Consider the following 24,940-nt stretch of genomic DNA (forward strand, 5'->3'; position numbering starts at 1 on the left):
TCGGTATCCGCAGGAGGGGTGATTGGGCGTGAGCCCGTCACTCCTGATGCACCTGAAGGTGGCACAGCCGGCAAGGCATTAGGTGAGAGCGACGGAGACGGACCCAGCGAGTCGGCCGACCCCCCACATGCTTGGCCACGCGCGTGTGAAGTGTGATTGTGTACCGCAGAGAAGGGTTTTAACCTAGAGGGGTGCACGAACCATCGCCGCTTCCCCCACTTGATGCGCACGCACTGCGGTCGTAACACCTCCACCACTTCCACAGGGCCCCGCCACGGCCGCACCAGTTTAGAGGAGGTTGCCAGTGGCACCTGGGGGCAGTGCAGCCATGCCTTGTCCCCCGGCTTCCACTGCAGCATGTGCGCTCGACTCAATCTGAGGCGCTCATTCGCCTTCTGACGGAGGTCAGAGTTTTGCATTGCAGCATCCCGTGCCTCGGTCAATTTGTCCAGATTAAATTTAACGTGGTCAGCCAGATTAGTTTTTCCCTGCGGCACGGGGATCTGCAACTGGGCACGAACAGGCGGGTCTGGTTCTCGGCCGTACATGAGGTAAAAGGGAGAAAACCCCGTAGCTGCATGGGGTGCCATCCGGTACGCCGCCAAGACCCCCTGAATTTGTAGGTCCCAATCCGTTTGCGAGTCCGAAACTTGTTGTGATAACATGGACGTGATGGTGCGATGCAACCGTTCGACCATCCCGTCAGTTTGTGGGTGATATGGGGAGGTCCGAATTTTCTTTGTGCCCAGGAGATCACAGACTTGTCTGAGTAGTTTACCAGAAAAATTTCTGCCCTGGTCGGTCAGCAGCCTCTCCGGAGCACCTTTGTCCAGGACATAACCCTGAACAAAGGCCTCCACGATGGCTGCTGCCGACTGGTTGGCCAGAGGCCAGGCCATAGGCCAGCGTGTAAAATACTCGACACCAGTCAACAAATATCTATTCCCCCTGGGGGTGGCGGGGAATGGTCCCAAAATGTCCAGAGCGACCAGCTCGTTTATCCTGGACACTTTGATCGATTGCAAGGGCGGGTTAGACTCCCGTGCCGGCGGTTTGCGTTGTGCACATCGAGGGCATGATCCCAACAAATCCCCAACATCCCTCGTCATGCCAGGCCAATAAAAATCAAGTTGCAGCAAGGCGAGAGTCTTTTGGGTCCCCAGGTGTAGGAGGCGCTCATGAGCGGCCCATACCACCCTGCCCCGCAACCCAGTAGGGACCACCAGCCGATGTCGACGCGACTTCCCGTCCCAATGCATCAGCAGGCCTTGGCACATTTCCCATGCGTCGGAACCACCTCTTTTTCCCCCCGCCGCACCGCCAACGCGACGTCGCCACCCGAGGAGGGACACATCCTCCATCTGGAGGCGCCCCCAGTCAATGACGGGCAACCCCAACAGGGAATCTTTGCCCTGTTGTTCGATCGAATTAGTAACTACTGTATCGTCGTCGTTGGCGGCCGCCAAGACAGGAACCGATGTGTCCCCTGGAGGTCTGCAACGTCCAGACCCCAGGAGGCATGCACACTCGGAGGTGGTTGGCAAGCGCGACAGAGCGTCCGCGTTGGTGTGGCGAACGCCCTTACGGTATGTGGTTTGGAAATCGTAATCCTGGAGGACCTCCAACCATCGGGACAATTGTCCCGATGGCTGTTGAACCCTCAGGGCGTACTGCAGTGCCGCATGATCTGTGCGGACGGTGAAATGCCGACCGTACAGATATGGGCGATACTGTTGGATGAAATGGACAATTGCCAACAGTTCCCTACGGGTGACACAATATCGTTGCTCCGCTGGAGACAACACCCGACTGCCGTACGCAACCACACGTTCCACGCCGTCAACCACCTGGGAGAGCACGCCCCCAATACCCGTGTTGCTCGCATCGGTGTCGAGCAAGAATGGTTTTGAAAAATCAGGGTAAATCAGGGGAGGAGCGTTTACCAAAGCGTCCCGAAGGGAGCAAAAAGCAGCTTCCTCCTCCTGACCCCAGCAGAACCGAACCCCTTTTGATGTTAAAGCGTGTAGGGGTTTTGCTATAGTCGCAAAATTAGCGACGAAGCGTCTATAATACGACGCAAACCCAATAAAACTCCTAACCTCTCCCACTGAGGTGGGAGTCGGCCAGGAGCTTACACACTGCGTTTTGGCGGGATCGGTAGAAATACCTGAGCGTCCCACGATGTGCCCCAAATAACGCACCGACTCGCGTAACAAATGGCATTTTTGGGGCTTAAATTTCAAATTAGCAGCCCGCATCTTTAGGAAAACCGCCCGCAACCTCTGGAGATGTTCATCAAAAGTTTTGCCAAAGACAATAACGTCATCCAAATAAATCAGGCACGACTCCCATTGCAATCCAGCCAAAACCAATTCCATCAACCGCTGGAAAGTTGCCGGCGCTGAGTGTAAGCCCATCGGCAACCGGTTGAATTGAAACAGGCCGTGCGGAGTACGGAAAGCAGTTTTAGGCTTTGAATCATCGTCCAGAGGAAGCTGCCAGAATCCCGAAAGTAAGTCCAATGTGGAGAAGAATCGCGCTCCCGCCAAGGCGTCAAGCGATTCGTCCATCCGTGGGAGCGGGTATGCGTCGGCAACCGTAATTTTATTAAGGCGCCGAAAGTCAACGCAAAACCGCAACGAACCGTCCTGCTTCTTAACCAGGACGATCGGCGCTCCCCAAGGGCTGTTGGAGGGAGAAATGATGTCGGCGGATAGCATGTCATCAACAGCCGATTTGACATGGTCCTTTTCGGCGGGACTCAACCGAAAAGGATTCTGGCGTATTGGCGCGCTGTCACCCGTATCAATATGGTGACGCAGCAGATTAGTGCAGCCCAAATCGTATTTATCCCGACTGAAAACGTCGGAAAATTCCCTTAGTAGTGTCTTAAGACGTTGACGCTCTAAATTTGACAGGTCCGTCGATCCCGCACAAAGCGCCTCGAGCCACCCTTCATCGCTGTCCGAACGTGGTCGCGGTGCAGGGACAGCGCCGACATGACTCGCGACGGGTTCCTCACAGGGCACCGGCGTTGCGTGAGCAAGCACGGTCCCCTGTGGGACCACCACCGTCTGCGAGCCCACATTGAGGACCGCGATGAAGGGTTCTCCTTCCCCTCTCACTATGGTCTGGGCCGGGAGTAAATCAGGTCCACTGACCCCGGCCCTAGACGGTCCCAACAGAACCCCTTGAGCCCCAATGCCCTTAGCGAAGGGCCGCCGAAGTTTCAATGGAATCAACATTTGCGCCCCCGGAGGAACGCGCACCGTTCTATCTACGAACGCCGGCACCGTCGCGAACGCCGTCCGGCTCGTAGCGGGGGATGGCAGAAACGCCATGCGTCGGCCCGATGGGAGCTCAATGCATCCCTGGTCGATTAATATCCTAATCGGCATTTTGGCCAGGAAGTCCGTCCCCAGCAGGCACGGAACCGCCAGCGAGGAGGAAACAAAAATCGGCCCAGACAATTTAATATCCCCGACACAAATTTGGGCACGAATTTGTCCGATGATGCCAAGTGAACCCCCGTTAGCAGCAAAGAATGGCACGTTAACAGGCATCAAAGGACGGCTTTGGGCAGGGAGAATGTTATAAATCAACTCCGAAATAATGGTCGCCGATGCTCCTGTATCGACCAGGATGCGCACCTCGACCCCATCGATGTGGCCCACAACGGCCGACGACCCTGACGACGCGGCTACAACCCGATGGGCCAACACGGACCACTGGCTGGGTTCAATCTGAGTACCCAGAGCGGTGCGTGTTGGTGCCATGGTACGCGATATTGGCCCCCCCTTCGCTGCGGTGTTTGAGTGTGTGACGGGCGTGTGCGTGGGCCAAGCATGAGGGGTGCCGCGACTCGCCGGATTATGATGGTGGAGCTTGTGACGAGGGCCGGCGTCCCGTTGAGGTGTCGTCCTGCGCTGCCCAGGAGAGCGGCACCCCGAGGCGACGTGGCCCCGGATGCCGCAGTTGTAACAGCGTGGAAGCGCTGGTGACGACGATGGATGTTGTAGACGGCTTGAACCGGCCCGGTCCTCCCGTACTCCCGCTCCATGCTGCCGTTGATGGTCGATGGCGCAACCCTCTTCCGCCGGGAGGGTGGCTGCAGCGACGGCACGCCCGCTCGCCGCCTTGCTGGCCTTCCGTCGTTGAGAGGACAGGTTTGCGTGGAGAAGACGGGCCGCTTGGAGGGAGCACATCTCTGCATCGTCCTGTGCGACAATGACGATGTCTAAGTCGTCCGCCAGCAAAAGTATCTTCTCTGTCACCATGGCGTCGACACCCTCGTCATCCATTCGTGGAAAGGCCTCCTTCGCCAGTGCCAGGAGGCTTGTGCGGTACGCCAGGGGCGACTCCTTCGTCCCCCGCTGGCGATCGTAAAAGAGTTGGCGACAGTCCGATGGTGGACCATATACCGCCGACAGCACCTGCATCGCCTTCCGCAGCGTGGAGCGCCTCTCCTTCGAAGCCGATGTTAGAGTGGCGAGGGCGTCGCTGTCGAGAAGTGCTGGCAGCGCGCGGAGAGCCTCGGCGTCTGTCCACTGTGCCATCTCCTGGTGAGCGAGGAAGCGCCGCTGGAAGCCGCCCCAGTCGCCATCCTCGCCCACAAATTCCTTGAGTGGAGGTAGCCGCTGATGTAAGGCAGCGGCTGCAGAGGAAGAACGCACTCCCTCGTCCGCCTCACTCAAGTCAGCGTCGGCACGAACCAGCGATGGCATCGCCGGTCGCACCCGTGGTGACGTTCCGCCCGTTGGTGGTGACGCGGCAGGTACTGTACTCCCGCCGTTGGACGCGATGCTTAGAGCGGCCACGCCCTCAACAGCAGCTGCGGCGATGGCGGGAGTTTCAAAATGTTGCTCCGTGGAAATGGCGGGAAGGCGCTGTGATCGTCGGCTGCCGTTGCCCCGTGGCGTTCCCGCAGCCCCCAGCTGCGTGATGGTGTCGAGCATGGCAGCTGCGGCGTACAGCAGCTCGGTCAGCTTCGCGTGCGCCTCCCTCAGCCCCTCCATCGACGGCTCCCCTTCCTCCAGCTGCTGTGGCGTGGATGCGCCCAGCCCCGGCTGGTCGATGGCATCTTCAGCCGTCTCGGGCCCTCCGACTGCAGTGGTGTCTTCTGCCTCTGGTACCCCGACTCGAGTCGTCCGGCGTGTATCCATGTTCGTACTTTGTTTCACTTCTGACGCCAGATGTAGTAACGCTTATGACTCGTTCACACCGGAGTTGGAGGCACACTTGTTTATTTAACACCACACGTTGTGACATACACACTGAGGGGGTATCGGCCCCCTCACCCGTCTATCTGAGGACACACCTCTAGGCTAACCCTAGCCTGCCTCTGAGTCCTCCTCTAATGGGCTAGGGGAGGCTATCTTGGCCCGACACTGGTCAGTCGGGCCCGGTACCCAGAGTCCAGACCAGCACTGGCTCTGGCTCTGGTACCACGCCACTGGCTCGAGCCTGCGCGGTCCTGATAAGGACGGCGTGCCAGGGGGAGACCAGGGCTCTATCTAGGACGTCTTCCGTCTTCTCTTCTTAGCTAACACAACACTCCCGAGCCCTTCGATACATTCCCCTTTTATACCCAACCCCTCCCTGAGGGGTGGGGCCCCGGGGGATCATAATGACCGAATCGACCCCCCAGGGTGTCTGGCGCGGACGTCGCAGAGGGCACCTGCTCGTGCACACATGTAGCCCCGCCTACTGTGTTTGTTTACCATAGGCTGCCATGCATAACGGGCTCTCTCTCTAACACCCCTACACTATGCTAAGAAAAACCTTAACGTTAATGAATGATTACTCAATATTGTTCACGCAGTACCGCACTCCTTATTGATCATATGCAACCCTTATCACGTTGTTAGCACCTTGGGTCACGGGACAGTTGAATATTCTGTAGAGGATGCGAGTACGTGCGGCGATTATGACTGAAAGATACTTGAAAGATTATACGGCGATAAAAAAAACACAATCAAAAACAGTTATTATTCTTAAAGGCACCAATCTCAACAGATACATCGGCAGGTTATCTGACAACAGAATGGCTCGGAGTAAGGGCCTGCGACGGTGCTCCTTTTCCGAAGATCGTTATCTTATCAAGTTTACTAATTGGGGACCAGATCACCTGATAAGGATCTGGTGGGCCACCACTCCCCACGTGAGCGTGGCTTGGCGGAAGGAGGTGCCAAGAATCAATTCGTATTGATGGATCTGTTGGGAATTTATGCGATTAAGAGTACAGCCCACTAAATATTAAAGATAAAAATTACGAATACTCTTATAAACGACGGATGGCCATCACTCGGTCTCGAGTGTTTTTGAGTGGTAAGAGTTGTCTTGAATAGTCAGTGTTCGGAGTCGGTTCTTTATGTCAAACAGACGCCTGGTGGTCGTGTGGTGAGGGGGCGGTGCGCGTCATACGTATCAGTCGCTCCCCTGTCACCGTGGTGAACTGGTGGATGCCCGTCGATACGCTGTCGCAGCTCGGAACCCGGTCGGTAGGTGGCGCCCACAGCTCGCTCGCAGCGTGCAGTGTTGGGTCGTCAACCAGGGGAAGCACAGAGCCTCGTCGCCAAACCGCGACCTCCGGCGGCAGCAGAGACCTCCGACTCGGCAGAGGTTGACCCACGCAGGCCGAGTTGAGCTGTCAAGCGGGTCTTGCCCGCCTGCAGAGGAGATGGGGAGCCGCTTGAGTCGAGCCCCGAGAGCCGGCTCCGGTGAGCCGATCGAACTCGGCTGAGTCCCAGACGAGCTGAAGAGTCGAGCCGACCCGCTGGTCGCAGCTCGCTCCTGAGTCGACCCTCCCGGTCGAGCTGAAGATGAGTCGAGCCGACCCGCTGGTCGCAGCTCGCTCCTGAGTCGACCCTCCCGGTCGAGCTGAAGATGAGTCGAGCCGACCCGCTGGTCGCAGCTCGCTCCTGAGTCGACCCTCCCGGTCGAGCTGGTTTCCAATGCTCAGGGTCCTTTCTTTTTTGCCGAAAAATCCCTTTTGGGTCCTGCCCACAAGGCGGGGTTTCTTTCGATTTTTGCTGTGTCAGGATCTGTCCGTAGGTAGGTGTGTCCATGTGTGTGTCCGTATGTCCTTGTCCTTGTGTGCATCACCCACGGTATATTCCGTTGTCATACTCCCTCCATAAAATCCACGAGCAAACAATCAGATGTTACAAATTGCCTCGAAGTCGTCTCTCTGTCTGGGTGCAATATTATCTCTTGTCTGGCCTTCTTCATGAACCAAAACACAGACGTTACAAATCGTCTCACAGGCGTCTCTGTCCATGTTGCACGACCTGGAGGGAGGGCAACACTCCCTCCGACCCTCACCGATGCACAAAGAAATGGTTAAAAAGTTTTAACATTTGTCCCTTACCATTTCACAGTTATGATTCTGTATGTAACCTAAGGTCTGCCGTTTCCCATCGTGGTGCTTGACCCAAGTGGAGGTGCCTCCCCGAGCGTATACACACTCTTATCCCGCGCTGCGGGGATACAAAGACGGCCGGGATCTCCCTTTCTCTCCGACCCTGGGTTTAACATCGCTCTTTTATTATGTATTTTATATTCGACCTGGTGGTGATTCATCCCGTTATCCTGGCTTTTCATAAGTTTTACTTTTGTCTTTTCATGCATAGGCTTATTATTATTAATTTATTTCCGATATCTTAGGTTAAGGGGTAAGTTTCTTGATCCTAGGAATTCGTATTCCTTGGTGTCTGCATGGTTATATAAGCGGAATATAGTTTACGGTGAATAGCGTTAACATTGATGTTATGTACGATATTATGTATTGTGATGTCTTTAACTTAACTTGTTGGTCAGGGCTTTACTGACATGAAGTTGCATTTCATAGCCTCGCAGTCTTTGCCTCACCCTGTCTCTGCTCGCCGTTGTTGTTGCTGTCCAGCTGACGCCGTTAACTCAAGGCCTCATTAATTTCCGTCACTCCTTGTAGGTGAGGGCGGTTGAACCTTGGAGTCAGTTCTGGTTTTTGTCTGCCTGCTTCTCCTGATGTCCCCTGACCCCGGGAGTTATTATTTCTACTTTTATGGCCTGTCGAAGCCCGACTCGCTGTTGTTGGGCTGGTGGGTCGCTGGGTTGGTGTCGTTCCCGGCTTTTTTGCTTACGTTTGCAGTTCGCCGTGCTCTTAATTTCCTTCCCTCTTCAACCTTATATCGACTATTCGCTCCTGTCTGGGTGCGATTCAATTTTGACTTAGGAAGGTTCTGATTGTCATATGCTTCGGGTTGAGTTGTATAGATGGAAATAACATTTCATATTGACTTAATGATGGTGATGGTTCAGTAGGCGTAACTTGTGGCCTGGTTTAATTGGAGTGGGTGTGAATATCAATAACTTTAGCCTATCCTGTTGTTAAATTCCGACTTTAACGTTACTTTAATAGCAATACAGAATAATTGAGCTTTTCGTCTTAACTAGGCGAACGCGAACTTCTGGTGACCCCCGCAGCCTTGTTATTCAGCTGAGTCTGCATCCTTGAGATATACAACGCTCTTATTCGTCTCACTGTGGCCATCCAACCTTCTGCTCTGGGAGTGTTATTCTTAATTTCAGGTCAAAGGCCCCTTCACGTTCAGACGTGCAGGGTTGTTTAAATCAGCTCCCCCCCCCCTGTGTACACAGCCTTGAGCTGACCCACTTATTTAATAATTTAATTCCTTGGCCTTTTTGGGTTTGCTCCCTCAGCTGCAGGACAACAAGGCGTATTTCTCCTCCCTGTGTGCACGTGTTCCAATTAGCTCGGAATCCCTAAACACACAATCAGTGATGATTCCTGGCTTTCTGTGGTTGTGATTTAGACAAAGGCGCCTCTGCTTCCTTTCATTGCCTTCGAGTTGACACTGCCCCATTATTCGCCCATGTGCTGAGGTCATAGATGGTTGGGCTTTTTGCCTTAACTATGTCTGGCTGACTCTCCCACTGTCTCTGCCGCCTGCACGGGTGACATGTGCCCGTTTATCAGGCCTTATCTTTCCTTGAAGTAAGGTTGCAATTCTGCCATCCTAGCCCTCCTCCCGTTCATTACTTAACAACACCTGGTGTTTTGCAGTTTGCTGCGCTTTGGTGTGTTTTCATTCATTATATATCAATTATGGAAGAAGGCTAGGATACAACACTATCTTGGCCCGACACTGGTCAGTCGGGCCCGGTACCCAGAGTCCAGACCAGCACTGGCTCTGGCTCTGGTACCACGCCACTGGCTCGAGCCTGCGCGGTCCTGATAAGGACGACGTACCAGGGGGAGTCCAGGGCTCTATCTCAGACGTCTTCCGCCTCCTCTTCTTTAGCTAAACATCACTCCCGAGCCCTTCGATACATTCCCCTTTTATACCCAACCCCTCCCTGAGGGGTGGGGCCCCGGGGGATCATAACGACCGAATCGACCCCCCAGGGTGTCTGGCGCGGACGTCGCAGAGGGCACCTGCTTGTGCACACATGTAGCCCCGCCTACTGTGTTTGTTTACCATAGGCTGCCATGCATAACGGGCTCTCTCTCTAACACCCCTACATATGCATTCCTCTGTGCCTCGATACTGACGTGTAGATGGTGTGGATATTCTTTGTTTCTGTCTGCAGCTGTCACTGCCTCTGCAGAATTGGTCTCATGGAGCAAAGGCACTCGGCGCAGCTCGGTGCAAAAAGGCATCAATGCGACCAGTGTGCATACAGCACGGATCGTCCTGAACATTTGACACGGCACCAGAGAACTCACACAGGAGAGAAACCCTTCAAGTGCAGTGTGTGTGGGAGGGCGTTTGCACAGTCATATGATCTTGTAACACAACAGAGAACTCACACAGGAGAGAAACCCTTCAAGTGCAGTGTGTGTGGGAGGGCGTTTGCACAGTCATATGATCTTGTAACACACCAGAGAACACACAAGAGAGAGAAACCCTTCAAGTGCAGTGTGCGTGGGAAGGCGTTTGCACAGTCATCTGCTCTTGTAGCACACCAGAGAACACACACGGGAGAGAAACCCTTCAAGTGCAGTGTGTGTGGGAAGGCGTTTGCACAGTCATCTGCTCTTGTGACACACAAGAGAACACACACGGGAGAGAAACCCTTCAAGTGCAGTGTGTGTGGGAAGGCGTTTTCAGATTCATCTACTCTTGTAAAACACAAGAGAACACACATGGGAGAGAAACCCTGCAAGTGCAGTGTGTGTGGGAAGGTGTTTGCACGTTCATCTGCTCTTGTAGCACACCAGAGAACACACATGGGAGAGAAACCCTTCAAGTGCAGTGTGTGTGGGAAGGCATTTTCACAGTCATCTGCACTTGTAGCACACCAGAGAACACACACGGGAGAAAAACCCTTCGAGTGCAGTGTGTGTGGGAAGGCGTTTGCATGGTCACCACATCTTCAAAGACACCAGAGAACACACAAGCATCAGAAGATCCACCAGGAGTGGAGTGTGAAATCAGCTTGTGAAAGTCAAAGTGCTGCAATGAGCCCATCGCTCATCAAACAAGAACCGGAAGAAAATCCCAGCTTGGACACTTTTAAAGGTAACGAGGTGAAATATGAAGAGGTGAATGTGAAATGTGAAGACGTGATGGTGAAGAGCAAAGAAGTGAAGGTAAAATGTGAAGATGAAGATTCAACTCCCAAATGGGACCTTCGCATCGATGGAGGCAACGTGAAGCAGGAGGAAAATTCTGTCTGTGAGGCAGAGCGAGGCGACTCCCAGCAGTTTGTGGAAGTGGAGGTATGGGTGGACTTCCTCCGAGACAATACAAAGTCAAATGGAGACCCGGGAGATGCGTAAGCCTTTGACCAGTGGTTCTTAACCTGGGTTCGATCGAACCCCAGGGGTTCCGTGAGTCAGTCTCAGGGGTTCGGCGGAGGTTAAGACACACACCTGACTCATGATTGTGCACCAGTAAAACATGTACCTATGTTTTGAATTTGAAAAAATAATTTTATTTTTCCAATTAAGAAGGGTTCTGTGAATGCGCATATGAAACTGGTGGGGTTCAGTACCTCCAACAAGGTTAAGAACCACTGCCTTAGACGATGCCGCTCCAATAGATGCACCTTTGTCACAGGCCTTTAATGACAAGAATGTGAAGTTGAACACTCAGTTCCTAGGTTCAACCTGCAGGGTAAGAGCGGCCAGTCTTTGTGGACCTGTGTGTTGGGTAGATCTCTAACCAGGAGCGAGAGCCAATAAGCTCCCAAGCATTCACTGTTATCAATTGCATTTATATTGTGCTTGCTTAATTGCCTCGGCAATTCGGAGTTTTCATCGTATCTCGTCTCAAACACTCCAAGAGCATCCCCAAGTAGTAGCTGCCCCTGTGTAGCACAAGGTGGTGGCCCTGCACCGGCTTGCATGTGGACAAGAGCCTGTCAGTAGGGGGCGATGGTTGATGTGGCATCTCAGTTGTGAAGTTTGTAGGTAATGTTTAGAGTTTGCTAAATTTTTACCCAGATGCCAGCATGCAATGGCCGACTCGTTTTGAATGGTGCATTAGTATGTTGTACATACACTGTTAAGCAGACGGTGCGTATTTTTTAAAATTAGCTTCTTGTTAATAGGATGTAACCTAATGCAGTATATTTCAGTGCAGTAATTCAATTTTGTTAATATGCCTGTCACGAATTTAGAATGAATACTTGTCTGATGGTGTGCGTACATGTACCATTTTGTCTATAAGGGTCAGAGGTGTGGACTCGAGTCATGTGACTTGGACTCGAGTCAGACTCGAGTCATGAATTTGATGACTTGCGACTCGACTTGGACTTGCATAACAATGACTTTGTCCCACCTATGAGATGTGGACTCGAGTCATGTGACTTGGACTCGAGTCAGACTCGAGTCATGAATTTGATGACTTGCGACTCGACTTGGACTTGCATAACAATGACTTTGTCCCACCTCTGATAAGGGTCAAACATTGAATGAGTCATGTTAGGACACAGTGTGTGTTTTGCAAGTAACCTGTACAGATCACTCAGGTGAGACTCATTGTTCTTGTGATACAGGTCAAAGGGTACTTTTGTGTTTTCAGGAAGCATCTCCCTCTGGAGCAACTCAATGTCTTTGAAATAGGGAGCACACTCGGATCATTCATCAATTACAAGGCAAACCATTCAGAAGTTACACGTAGTGTAGATACATTCTCTACAACTTGAATTATAATTTGGTATTACGTGTTGACACAAATTTCGTCTAACTAGGGCTAGAAATGCTCCTTACTGATTAACGTCTGGATGTTTGAAGCTATCGGTTGAAGCAAGCCCGGCTGCTCTTGAGACGCTGTGCACCAATAAGGGTCCCCAGGTGGCTTGCACTGAATCAATGACGCGCTCCCAGAAGTCTGTGCTAGTTATAGTTTGTGTAAAACATTCCTTTGTTTCGTGGAGAGATCGATAAATGAAAGATGTCGTGTCTGCTGATCTGCTTCATAGCAAGGAGGTAATTTTAAGAGCATATTTGAAATGCATTTTTGGTACAGATTTGTATTCGGTTACAAGGCAGAGCACATCTAGTAGATACATTCTCCACAACAACACTCATTAGAATTTTGCATGACGTCTTATATGTTGGCGAACTAGGACAATAAATGGTCCTTGCCGATTAACGTCTGGATGTTCACAACCATGGGGTTGAAGCAAGCCGGACTGCCTACAGCCCCCTCACAACCATTTACGGCCTTGGGCTAGGAAAGTCACGAAAAATGCACACGAACGATGCATTCACGCAAGCACCCGATGCTCCGTTTTGAAGTTTCAAAATGAAACAACTTTGAATTGTATTATGTTTTGCATTAGATAATTGTATTTCTTCTTTAAAAGCTTATATCATTTTACATCTGGAAGACTTAATTGAAAACGACATTTCGTGTGAATTTTCTCTCGTCGTTAAGTAGATTGCCTTGCCGCGGATTCTGTTTGATGCGGACTTTCACCTGGTTGAGAGAAGACCGCCGTCTGCAGATCGATTCCAACGTGATCGAACGTCTGTCCCTGCGCCTCCGTCGTTCATGCAGGGGGCGCGTAGGTTTGCAGTGCCCCCTGCATGAAAGCGATGGAAAGTGCAGCGTTCGTCACAGATAAATGAAGTCGTGTGCTTATATATTTATGTATAAATTGTACACCAAAACCGGTCCACAGTTGACTTGCACTGAATGCTGCAGTAGTTATATTTTGTGTAAAACATTCCTTTGTTTCGCGGAGAGACTGATAAATGAAAGACGTCTGCTGATCTTGTTCGTATCTGTGTACATTGATATCCCACATTGCTTACACTACACACCACACAGGGAAATAAATAGAAACTAGAACGACTTCCGGGGATGGGCAAAGATCGAGGAAACTTTCAATGGATCGAGTTCAGTGTGTTCGATTCAACATCTCTGTCCGTCTGTCTCTCTGTTTGCCTCTGTGTGTCTCTCTGCCTGTGTCTCTCTGCCTGTCTCTGTCTATGTCGTCTCTGTGTCTCTGTGTTCCTCTTGTCTGTGTCTGTCCGCCTGTCTTGTCTGTCTGTGTCTGTCTATCAGCGTCTGTCCAACCGCAGTCAACGACTGTCAGTAGCAGCAGGCGCCCGTTCAACTCCCACGGCTACACGCCACTCAAACTTGCTCCCAACACACAAAGACAAAGACCCCCCCGTATAGCCTTAACAGACTGTAGGGGCAAGTGCTGTTAGCGAGCACCTATTAAGGGTGGGACGGCACACGAGGGGGTGGGTGGCCAGCACCACGCCCGGCCGCCTTTCTCTCCCCAGTGGCGATGTTGACACACCGCACCGGGGACTCGTTTGAGGCTGAGTCGACGTAGGGGAGGCTCAGGACCGGCTCAGAAAGTCGTCACTGGCGGTGTTGGCCACGAGCGGGAATGGAACTCGGCTGGTCGGTGCGGAGCGCAGCGCTCACCACGTCACTGCCGCTCCCCTTCTGTCAACAAACTTGAACTCTGACCCCGCCCTCTGACGTCGCCGCTCAGCGTGACCTCATCGGCGTCAAACGCCAGGGGGAGGTGTGCCTCGCTAGTGACGTCATGTCACCAAGGTATTCACCCCACCCAACTCACGCGCTCTTGAGCATGACGTCACCTCCGCTCGGCCGCTGCCGATAGCTGTTCCAGTGCCAATCCTTATTTGGGCAAAGCTACGCCCGGTGACTGGCGGCTCATTAACATAATTTATTTAAGTTACAGAGCCGCTCGTTGTGGGAGGAGAGTGTCTTTTCCTGCAAGTGACGTCATGTCACCTCCTGCCTCGTGACGTCACGATGTAACAGGAAGTTGCCGCTCAGCGCTCGCCCTGAAATCCGAGGTGAGAAATTCTCATCGCGGTTGTTGTGGTGGTTGTTGTTGTTGTGGTGGTTGTTGTTTACCGAGGTAGAGCCTCGCTCTCTCTCTCGTAGGGATGTTATTTGAGTAGCAGCGAGCATGGAAGCGATGTCCAAGTTGGAATTTTACAACGCGGGGCCTTGCCTCCTGCCCTCGCCTGATCGCGTTTGCTTCAATTCTCTCGCTCAAGTTTAATTTGTCTTCACACGGCTCGCCACTTTGTAACTTTGTTTTACTTTTAATATTCTTAGTTTTTCTTTTTTTATTCCAGGCCAAGCCCGCTTGAGCTGCTATACCGCGCTTGTTTTCAGAAGCGACCTGCCCACAACAACAACAAGGTGAGGCTCGTCAACAGCGTGGCAGTGTTCACTCTAGACACGTGGCGGTGTTCACTCTAGACGCTTGGCGGTGTTCACTCTAGACGTGTGGTGGTGTTCACTCTAGACGTGTGGTGGTGTTCACTCTCTGCATGTCGAGATGGGGACAACCGGGGGTCAGGGTCGGGATCGAACCCACGACTTCCTGTATACCAGGAGAGGTAGTTAACACCACGGGGAGAGAGACGCAGCCTCGGCGATGTTGATTGATCCTCAATGAATTTCTTGGTGGAGTAAGGAAGCATTAATACACCACCACCTGTGAGCCATGCCAGTGTGTGACAGTGTAAAGTTTGTGTTTGCAGTAAAGTCTATTAACTCTATTGAACAGGGAGGTTATATCAAAGCTGTAGTTTGTTTTTTGTTTTCCTCTGGAGCTCTTTGTAAGAATGGAAACAGTCAAGAAGTTAACACAGCACACACATGCAGGTGAAGTCAGATCTGTTCATTCCAGCATTCAAGGACATCGTGAGCCTGTCTGGCTTCACACCTGTTGTATATGTTGGGCCTTGAAAAATTAATTAAAAATAATAAAAATTAAATGTAAATAGGAAAAATGTGTAATTATCCGAAATTATGCTAATTAGGGAGGTGATCCTATTAAGTTATGCAACTGTATGCAATTATGCTAATGTATGCAGTTATGATAATTACGCTTATCTTCGTTGTCTAGGGTCGTATTATCACTCGGGATAATACAATTAGTCTCATATTCTCAGGTTTTTTCGGTAAAGTCACGTAGGTAAAACATTAAAAGTAATGAAAGTAAAATAAAACAAAAATAAAATTCACGACGTTTCGGAGGCAACACAAGTCTCTGTCATCAGGTGGGACCGTCACAGCCAGATTAGCTGCATCAAGTGAAGCAATGATTCAAGATGTAATCCCTTATAAGCAAGTTGAAGGGGGGGAGGAGAGGGGGGGGGGAGTTCATCAGAATGTGGTAGCCAATGAATGGAAACGTATCGGGAGGGAGGGGGGTGGGAGGGGGAGGGAGCCAACAAAAAATTTGGCGACGGCTTGGACGCGGCTGCTGCGCACGCCAACACAATGGACAGAGAGGGGGGGAGGGGAGGTCTGATACACATGATAGAACAAAGGAACGAAAATGCCCATGTTTATACCAATGCAGGCTGAAAAATGAAGAGAGTACTGTTAAAAATAACTGGGGATGTTAACACTCGGTGAAGTAAATTAAAATAGTGCCTGTCAGATAAGATGGTCCAAAAAGTGTAATTAAGTCTTTTTTGCGTGGTTAATAACATCTTTCCAGTGATTACTGAGTTTGTACCCATCATCACGGTTGAAATTATGTCTGTGTTTGTATATTTGTATGGCTTCGTGTACAAACCTTTGATGGTAGCCAGGAGGCTTGCAGAGAACCTTGGTCTCGGAAAAGACAATTTCATGAGAGCCCGCCGAGTTGTAGCAATGATCGGCAACGGCCGAAGAATCAGTTCTGCCGTGATTCTTCGGCCGTTGCCGATCATTGCTACAACTCGGCGGGCTCTCATGAAATTGTCTTTTCCGAGACCAAGGTTCTCTGCAAGCCTCCTGGCTACCATCAAAGGTTTGTACACGAAGCCATACAAATATACAAACACAGACATAATTTCAACCGTGATGATGGGTACAAACTCAGTAATCACTGGAAAGATGTTATTAACCACGCAAAAAAGACTTAATTACACTTTTTGGACCATCTTATCTGACAGGCACTATTTTAATTTACTTCACCGAGTGTTAACATCCCCAGTTATTTTTAACAGTACTCTCTTCATTTTTCAGCCTGCATTGGTATAAACATGGGCATTTTCGTTCCTTTGTTCTATCATGTGTATCAGACCTCCCCTCCCCCCTCTCTGTCCATTGTGTTGGCGTGCGCAGCAGCCGCGTCCAAGCCGTCGCCAAATTTTTTGTTGGCTCCCTCCCCCTCCCACCCCCCCTCCCTCCCGATACGTTTCCATTCATTGGCTACCACATTCTGATGAACTCCCCCCCCCCCCTCTCCTCCCCCCCCTTCAACTTGCTTATAAGGGATTACATCTTGAATCATTGCTTCACTTGATGCAGCTAATCTGGCTGTGACGGTCCCACCTGATGACGGAGACTTGTGTTGCCTCCGAAACGTCGTGAATTTTATTTTTGTTTTGTTTTATTTTACTTTCATTACTTTTAATGTTTTACCTACGTGACTTTACCGAAAAAACCTGAGAATATGAATCATTGCAGTCACGAAAGCTTCAAATCTAGAAACAATTAGTCTCGTTTTAACATTTACTGATTGTGTCTTCGTGTCTCCAAATTCAAATCTCACCGCAGGATACAGTTCTCATAATTGAGATCATTACGCATGAACTTAGGAAGGCACCACTCGGACTCTTTTGTGTTAAGAAATTTAAATTTCTAACCAATAACATAAAACTTTAATATTCGAACTCTTATGCTTGGAATTGTCAACACAGTACCCCTGGAGATGTTCTCATTGATCCGTACATTTAACCCTCAATGATTACGTTGTTTACTGGGTAACAGAACATTCGATTAATTCCTCAGAGTAACGCGAGCATATACGGCGATAGGAAAACGTCCTTATACATGCATGCGACGATATTCATACGAACGGCAATAAAAAAACATTTCCCGAAAGCAAAAGTATACGTCAATTAATTCATTGGCAAGATTATGCAATCATCGAAAAGGAATGACAAAAATACTTCTGAACGACCGTATCCACGTAACTCAATGGGCAGTAAATGCTTTTCATCTTATTCGTCCCGATATGCGTGTTGTGTGCGTGTGTCTTCTTTTCCACTTGTTGACTTGGCGGATTACGCGGTACGGCAGTCCTTGTGCTGAAAATACCTCGGGATTCCCAGCAGGGCCGCTGGGACGGCGTGTGTGTGTGTAGCTGTGTGTACGTGTGTGTAGCTGTGTGTACGTGTGTGTAGCTGTGTGTACGTGTGTGTGTAGCTGTGTGTACGTGTGTGTGTAGCTGTGTGTACGTGTGTGTAGCTGTGTGTGTAGCTGTGTGTACGTGTGTGTGTGTAGCTGTGTGTACGTGTGTGTGTGTGTGTAGCTGTGTGTACGTGTGTACGTGTGTGTAGCTGTGTGTGTGTGTGTAGCTGTGTGTACGTGTGTGTGTAGCTGTGTATACGTGTGTGTGTGTAGCTGTGTGTACGTGTGTGTGTGTAGCTGTGTGTACGTGTGTGTGTGTAGCTGTGTGTACGTGTGTGTGTGTAGCTGAGTGTACGTGTGTGTGTGTAGCTGTGTGTACGTGTGTGTGTGTGTAGCTGAGTGTATGTGTGTGTGTAGCTGTGTGTACGTGTGTGTGTGTGTAGCTGAGTGTGTGTGTGTAGCTGAGTGTGTGTGTGTAGCTGTGTGTGTGTGTAGCTGTGTGTACGTGTGTGCAGCTGTGTGTACGTGTGTGTGTGTATTAAACACACGGCACTCTTCCTCTTGGCGTTGCAGCCCTCTTCACTGCTGGTTGAGTTGGCGTGATGCTCGCCGTCGGCGGTGTGCGATGATTCCGTCATCAGATAGCGTGCGCAGCTTGTCTGCTGGTCGCCGCTCCTCACTCTGGCATTGGTTCCCAGCTGGTGCTGGTCGGTGTGTGTGTGTGGGTCGAACCCACGGCGCTCTCGCTGGCGCTGACACTCTTGCTCACGGGCGGCTGGTCAGGCTCTTTCCACTGCTCCGTGCTCTCTCCTTGATCGTGCAGCTGCCAGCTTCACACGGACACCCGCCCTTACTTCAGGGCTTGCGCTGGCTCAGGCTCTTTCCACTGCTCCGTGCTCTCTCCTTTCTCTCTCCTTGCTTTCGCCCTTGGCGTGCAGCTGCCAGTTTTGCACTGGCATTGTGTTACCTCTCCCGCCCTCACTTCCGGGCTTCGCCTTGTCGTTGCTCAACTTTCGTGCTCTCCACCCTTCTTCTAAGAGGGCTGCTGCTGTGAGCTGCTCATCGCTGGCTGGATCACTGACTCTCAAAACTTGTAAATTGTATTAGCACACCTCTTACGCAACTCTGATAGCTTGGTACAATACAACTTATCGCAAACCCTCGATTCCACAAGCGACTCAAAACATCAGGATGAATGTAGAATAAACTTTCAGCGATACTCTGTCAGTTCATGCCGAACTCAGCTCTTAACACACATCGTCCCTTCGCTCCACGAGACACGACACCCATGGTTGATCTCGAGGCCATGCCCCGGAGTTTGCCCCTTTGCAAGACTGAATTGCATGATCTGTGTCGTTCGTTATATCTGAAATTCCCTCCCCTCTCTGTGCGTCTCTTGCGAGAGAAAAAAAACAGATGCCCTCTGTCACCGTCCTCTCTCCGCGGCCGCGCCTGAATGCCCCCCCCCCCTTCCCTTGATGACCCCGGACGGGCTGTTTTCCGTCTAAGTTTATGCTTGTTGGCATCCCCCCCCCCTTCGTTGTGTTTGTTAGCTCAAGGCCAGACACCCTTCATACGTAATTGTGGCTGCCATGTGTTTGTGTCAAATTGTTGGAAGACAAAGGTGGCCGGGGAGGCTTTGATTCCATGGAATACATATTATCTGGTCTTGTGTGTGTTGGACCTATTTCTTGTACCTCTTATGAGTTACCCCGGGTCTAATATCTCGTGGTTATTATTTGGTTCATGTTTAACCAAGATTCGTAATGCCCCTCGTTGTTACCATTATTCCGAGGGGTTTGCCAAGCTTTGTTGTAAGTCTGTGTCACCAGGGATCGGTGTTTTATTTTGAGTTATATTTTGATATCCCAAGGCTGGAGATATAACCAAGCGCTCACTTTCTTGTCTACCAGAATGCACATTCCTTGGTTCTCTTGGTGAAGTTACATGGATAGAAAGATACAATACAAAATGATATACGAGTTGAATAAGGGTGAAATAAAATAAATAATAAACAGGACCCTGCGGGGTGGGCTGGTAGGAACGAATATCAAAGAATATAAACATAATGTATTATTACACTTGTTTAGCCATGAAAGCCCCACTGTAGGTTTTTGTAGGGTCCTGCCAAGTGTTTGCAGTAGGGGGCGATGTTGCTACACCTAATCGGACGATACGAAAGGAGACTTTGAGGCCTATTTCTAGGCTTTAGGCCTAACTGTAGGCGTTAGGTCGCTGTGAGTTAATATTTAATTTAAATGTTTTAATTATTAATGTAAAAGCTTGAAATTTAAATGTTTCTATTTAAAAAAATCAGGGAATGTAACATTGTGAAACATTAACTCCCTTTCACACACGCGGGGGTACGATACAAAGGGAGAGTTTCAGGCCTAGTTCTAGGATTTAGGCCTAGCTGTAGGCTTTAGGGCGCTGTGAGTTTTTTTTATTTAATTTCAAAGTTTTAATTAAAAGCTATCTCAGGGAATTATAAGGAATGTTACACGTGTTTAGCCAGGAAAGCCTCATTAATTTAAATGTTTTAATTAAAAGCTATCTGAGGGAATTATAAGGGAATGTTACACTTGTTTAGCCTGGATAGCATCACTGAGTCTCAAGGTTTTTGTAGGGTCATGCCAAGTGTTTGCAGTAGGGGGCGATGTTGCTACACGGACGGACGGACGGACAAATGGACAAACGGACGGACGATATAATCTATTGGTGTCTGGTCCACTTCGTTCCTACCAGTATAAAGCCGCTCGTATAGACTGCAGTCTATAACGTCGATTTGTTATTTTTGACGAGTTTCAAACTTTTGCCGTGAAAGAAAATGTGAGTTGTAACGTCCGTTTGTCTCTGCTATGTGCTCTGGAGATTTGTTTGTGAACTGTCCAAAACGTCCGGGGAGGTCATGTCATATGGTCATCTGCCAGCCTGGAGATTTCCAGATAGTCGCGAACCCCTCTTTGCCCCGAAGTTTGTTGTTTAATGACCTCCAGATGCTTGGTGTGGCTTGAGGGGTAGCGGAGTTGAGTGTTGGTTTCATTTATTAATTATTTAAGGGAAAAAATGGGTCGAATTATTCTTAATATATATTTTTGGAAAAGGTCTATATATACAACACACCTAAGTTGCGATTGAACATGAATTTATGAATTTCTGCATAACACAAATAGTATTATTTTCAACACCTTTTGCTATGTCAACTGAATTTAGCTTTCATAAATATTCCTTTTGTAGCCAGACAGCCGAAATTTGTGACCATTTGCCCTCTCATTGTGTGCCATAACAGCCCGCGTGATGAATTTTGGAAGCTTTTTCACTATATCATGAATATATAAATAAGTATAGACGTGTAAGTCACGTGTGACTGTGTATATGCATTCCTCTGTGCCTCTACTGACGTGTAGATATTTTGTTTTCTGTCTGCAACTGACGCTTCCTCTGTACTTTCCTCTGCAGAATTGGTCTGATGGAGCAAAGGCACTCGGCGCAGCTCGGTGCGACAAGGCAACAATGCGACCGGTGTTCATACAGCACGAATTGTCCTGAACATTTGACACAGCACCAGAGAACACACATGGGAGAGAAACCCTTCAAGTGCAGTGTGTGTGGGAAGGCGTTTGCACTTTCATCTACTCTTGCAACACACCAGAGAACACACACGGGAGAAAAACCCTTCAAGTGCAGTGTGTGTGGGAAGGCGTTTGCAAAGTCATCTACTCTTGTAAAACACCAGAGAACACACACGGGAGAAAAACCCTTCAAGTGCAGTGTGTGTGGGAAGGCGTTTGCACAATTATATACTCTTGTAACACACCAGAGAACACACACGGGAGAAAAACCCTTCAAGTGCAGTGTGTGTGGGAAGGCGTTTTCAGATTCATCAGATCTCGTAAAACACCAGAGAACACACACGGGAGAGAAACCCTTCAAGTGCAGTGTGTGTGGGAAGGCGTTTGCACTTTCATCTACTCTTGCAACACACAAGAGAACACACACGGGAGAAAAACCCTTCAAATGCAGTGTGTGTGGGAAGGCGTTTGCACAGTTATCTGCTCTTGTAGCACACCAGAGAACACACTCGGGAGAGAAACCCTTCAAGTGCAGTGTGTGTGGGAAGGCATTTGCAATGTCATCTGCTCTTGTAGCACACCAGAGAACACACACGGGAGAGAAACCCTTCAAGTGCAGTGTGTGTGGGAAGGCGTTTGCAAAGTCATCTGCTCTTGTACCACACCAGAGAACACACACGGGAGAGAAACCCTGCAAGTGCAGTGTGTGTGGGAAGGCGTTTTCAGATTCATCTACTCTTGTAGCACACCAGAGAACACACACGGGAGAGAAACCCTTCAAGTGCAGTGTATGTGGGAAGGCGTTTGCAAAGTCATCTGCTCTTGTAGTACACCAGAGAACACACACGGGAGAGAAACCCTTCAAGTGCAGTGTGTGTGGGAAGTCGTTTGCAAAGTCATCTACTCTTGTAGAACACCAGAGAACACACACGGGAGAGAAACCCTGCAAGTGCAGTGTGTGTGGGAAGGCGTTTTCAGATTCAGCTCATCTTGTAAAACACCAGAGAACACACACGGGAGAGAAACCCTTCAAGTGCAGTGTATGTGGGAAGGCGTTTGCACTTTCATCTACTCTTGCAACACACCAGAGAACACACACGGGAGAAAAACCCTTCAAGTGCAGTGTGTGTGGGAAGGCGTTTGCACAGTCATATGTTCTTGTAGAACACCAGAGAACACACACGGGAGAGAAACCCTTCAAGTGCAGTGTGTGTGGGAAGGCGTTTACAAAGTCATCTACTCTTGTAAAACACCAGAGAACACACACGGGAGAAAAACCCTTCAAGTGCAGTGTGTGTGGGCAGGCGTTTGCACAATTATATACTCTTGTAACACACCAGAGAACACACACGGGAGAAAAACCCTTCAAGTGCAGTGTGTGTGGGAAGGCGTTTTTAGATTCATCTCATCGTGTAAAACACCAGAGAACACACACGGGAGAGAAACCCTTCAAGTGCAGTGTGTGTGGGAAGGCGTTTGCACTTTCATCTACTCTTGCAACACACAAGAGAACACACACGGGAGAAAAACCCTTCAAATGCAGTGTGTGTGGAAAGGCGTTTGCACAGTTATCTGCTCTTGTAGCACACCAGAGAACACACTCGGGAGAGAAACCCTTCAAGTGCAGTGTGTGTGGGAAGGCGTTTGCAATGTCATCTGCTCTTGTAGCACACCAGAGAACACACACGGGAGAGAAACCCTTCAAGTGCAGTGTGTGTGGGAAGGCGTTTGCACAGTCATCTGCTCTTGTACCACACCAGAGAACACACACGGGAGAGAAACCCTGCAAGTGCAGTGTGTGTGGGAAGGCGTTTGCAAGTTCATCGACTCTTAAAAAACACCAGAGAACACACAAGCATCATAATATCCACAAGGAGCGGAGTCTGATATCAGCTTGTGAAAGTCAAAGTGCCGTAATGAGCCCATCCCTCATGAAACAAGAACCGGAAGAAAATCCCAGCTTGGACGCTTTTAAAGGTGTCAATGTGAAATATGAGGTGAAGGTGAAATTTGAAGAAGTGATGGTGAAGAGCGAAGAAGTGAAGGTAAAATGTGAAGATGAAGAGTCAACTCCAAAATCTGACCTCCACATCGATAGAGGCAACGTGAAGCAGGAGGAGAATTCTGACTGTGAAGCAGAGCGAGGCAACTCCCAGCAGTTTGTGGAAGTGGAGGTGTGGGTGGACTTCCTCCGAGACAATACAAAGTCAAATGGAGACCCGGTAGATGTGTAAGCCAGAGACAATATCGCTCCAATAGATGCACCTTTGTCACAGGCCTTGAATGACGAGAATGTGAAGTTGAACACTCAATTCCTAGGTTCACCCTGCAGGGTAAGAGCGGCCAGTCTTTGTGGACCTGTGGGTTGCGTTGATCTCTAACCAGGAGCGGGAGCCAAAAAGCTCCCACGCATTCACTATGTTATGAATTGCATTTATATGGTGCTTGCTTAATCGCCTCGACAACTCGGAGTTTTGTATCGTATCTCATTTCAAACACTCGAAACATCCCCAAGTAGCAGCTGCCCTTGTGTGGCACAAGGTGGTGGCCCTGCACGGGACTTCATGTGGACAAGAGCCTGTCAGTAGGGGGCGATGGTTGATGTGGCATCTTGGTTGTGGAATTTGTAGGTAATGTTTTTAGAATTTGCTACATTAAACATGCAATGGCCTACTTGTTTTGAATGGCGCAATAGTACGTTGTATATACACTGTTAAGCAGACATTGTTTTTTGTTTATCTTGTTAATACGATGTAACCTGATGCAGCATATTTCAGTGCAGTAATTTAACTTTGTAAAAATGATTGTCAATAATTTAGAATGCATACTTGTCTGATTGTGTGCGTACATGTACTATTTTGTCTTTAAGGGTCAAACATTGAATAACTGATGTTAGGATAAAGTGTGTGTTTTGCAAGTAACCTGTGCATATCAGGTGAGACTCCTTGTTCTTGTGATATAGGTCAAAGGGTACTTTAGTGTTTTCAGGAAGCATCTCCCTCTGGAGCAACTCATTGTCTTTGAAATAGGGAGCACATTTGGATTGTTCATCAGTTACAAGGCATACCACTCAAAAGTTACACGTAGAGGAGATACATTCTCTACAACACGAATTATAATTTTGCATTACGTGTTGACGTAGATTTTGTTTAACTCGGACTAGAAATGCTCCTTGCTGATTAACGTCTGGATGTCCGTAACTATCGGTTGAAGCATGCCCGGCTGTTGTTGAGACTCTGTGCACCAATCGGGGTGCACAGGTGGCTTGCACTGAATCAATGGTGCACTCCCAGAAGTCTGTGCTAGTTCTAGTTTGTGTAAAACATTCCTTTGTTTCGTGGAGAGATCGATAAATGAAAGATGTCGTGTCTGCTGATCTGCTTCATTGCAAGGAGGTAATTTTAAGAGCATATTTGAAATGCATTTTTGGTACAGATTTGTATTTGGTTACAAGGCAGAGCACATCTAGTAGATACATTCTCCACAACAACACTCATAATTTTGCTTCATGTCATATATGTTGGCGAACTTGGACAAGAAATGGTCCTTGCCGATTAACGTCTGGATGTTCACAACCATGGGTTGAAGCAAGCCGGACGGCCTGTGGTGCCCCTCAACCATTTACGGCTTTCGGCCAGGAAAGTCACGAAAAAAATTGCACACGAACGACGCATCCACGCAAGCTCCCGATGCTCCGTTTTGAAGTTTTAAAATGAAACATCTTTGAACTGTTATTTTTTAAATAGATAATTGTATTCATTAAAAGCTTATATCATT

General features: G+C 49.4%; 2 protein-coding genes across 2 annotated transcripts; both read left to right on the forward strand.

The window, feature by feature from the left end:
* Positions 1-9,889: 9,889 nt before the first annotated feature.
* Positions 9,890-10,918, forward strand: LOC144720743 (uncharacterized; the record flags this gene model as incomplete). The annotated part of the gene is made up of 1 exon (XM_078597771.1): positions 9,890-10,918. A coding segment is annotated over one exon (897 nt), but the record flags the coding sequence as incomplete, so codon positions are not given.
* Positions 10,919-14,228: 3,310 nt separating this feature from the next.
* Positions 14,229-23,821, forward strand: LOC144720514 (uncharacterized). Its single transcript, XM_078597282.1, has 3 exons — positions 14,229-14,299; positions 14,588-14,654; positions 21,051-23,821. Exon 3 carries the CDS (start codon positions 21,061-21,063, stop codon positions 23,395-23,397), a length of 2,337 nt encoding a protein of 778 aa, XP_078453408.1. The 5' UTR covers positions 14,229-14,299; positions 14,588-14,654; positions 21,051-21,060; the 3' UTR covers positions 23,398-23,821.
* The last annotated feature ends 1,119 nt before the right edge of the window (positions 23,822-24,940 follow it).

Source organism: Lampetra planeri, chromosome 9 (assembly GCF_965212315.1).
Source record: "Lampetra planeri chromosome 9, kcLamPlan1.2.h2, whole genome shotgun sequence".
Lineage (NCBI taxonomy): Eukaryota > Metazoa > Chordata > Hyperoartia > Petromyzontiformes > Petromyzontidae > Lampetra > Lampetra planeri.

Bases quoted from the DNA above. Each gene is read 5' to 3' on its own strand.
- LOC144720514 (XM_078597282.1), top strand. From the start codon at position 21,061: ATGGAGCAAAGGCACTCGGCGCAGCTCGGTGCGACAAGGCAACAATGC.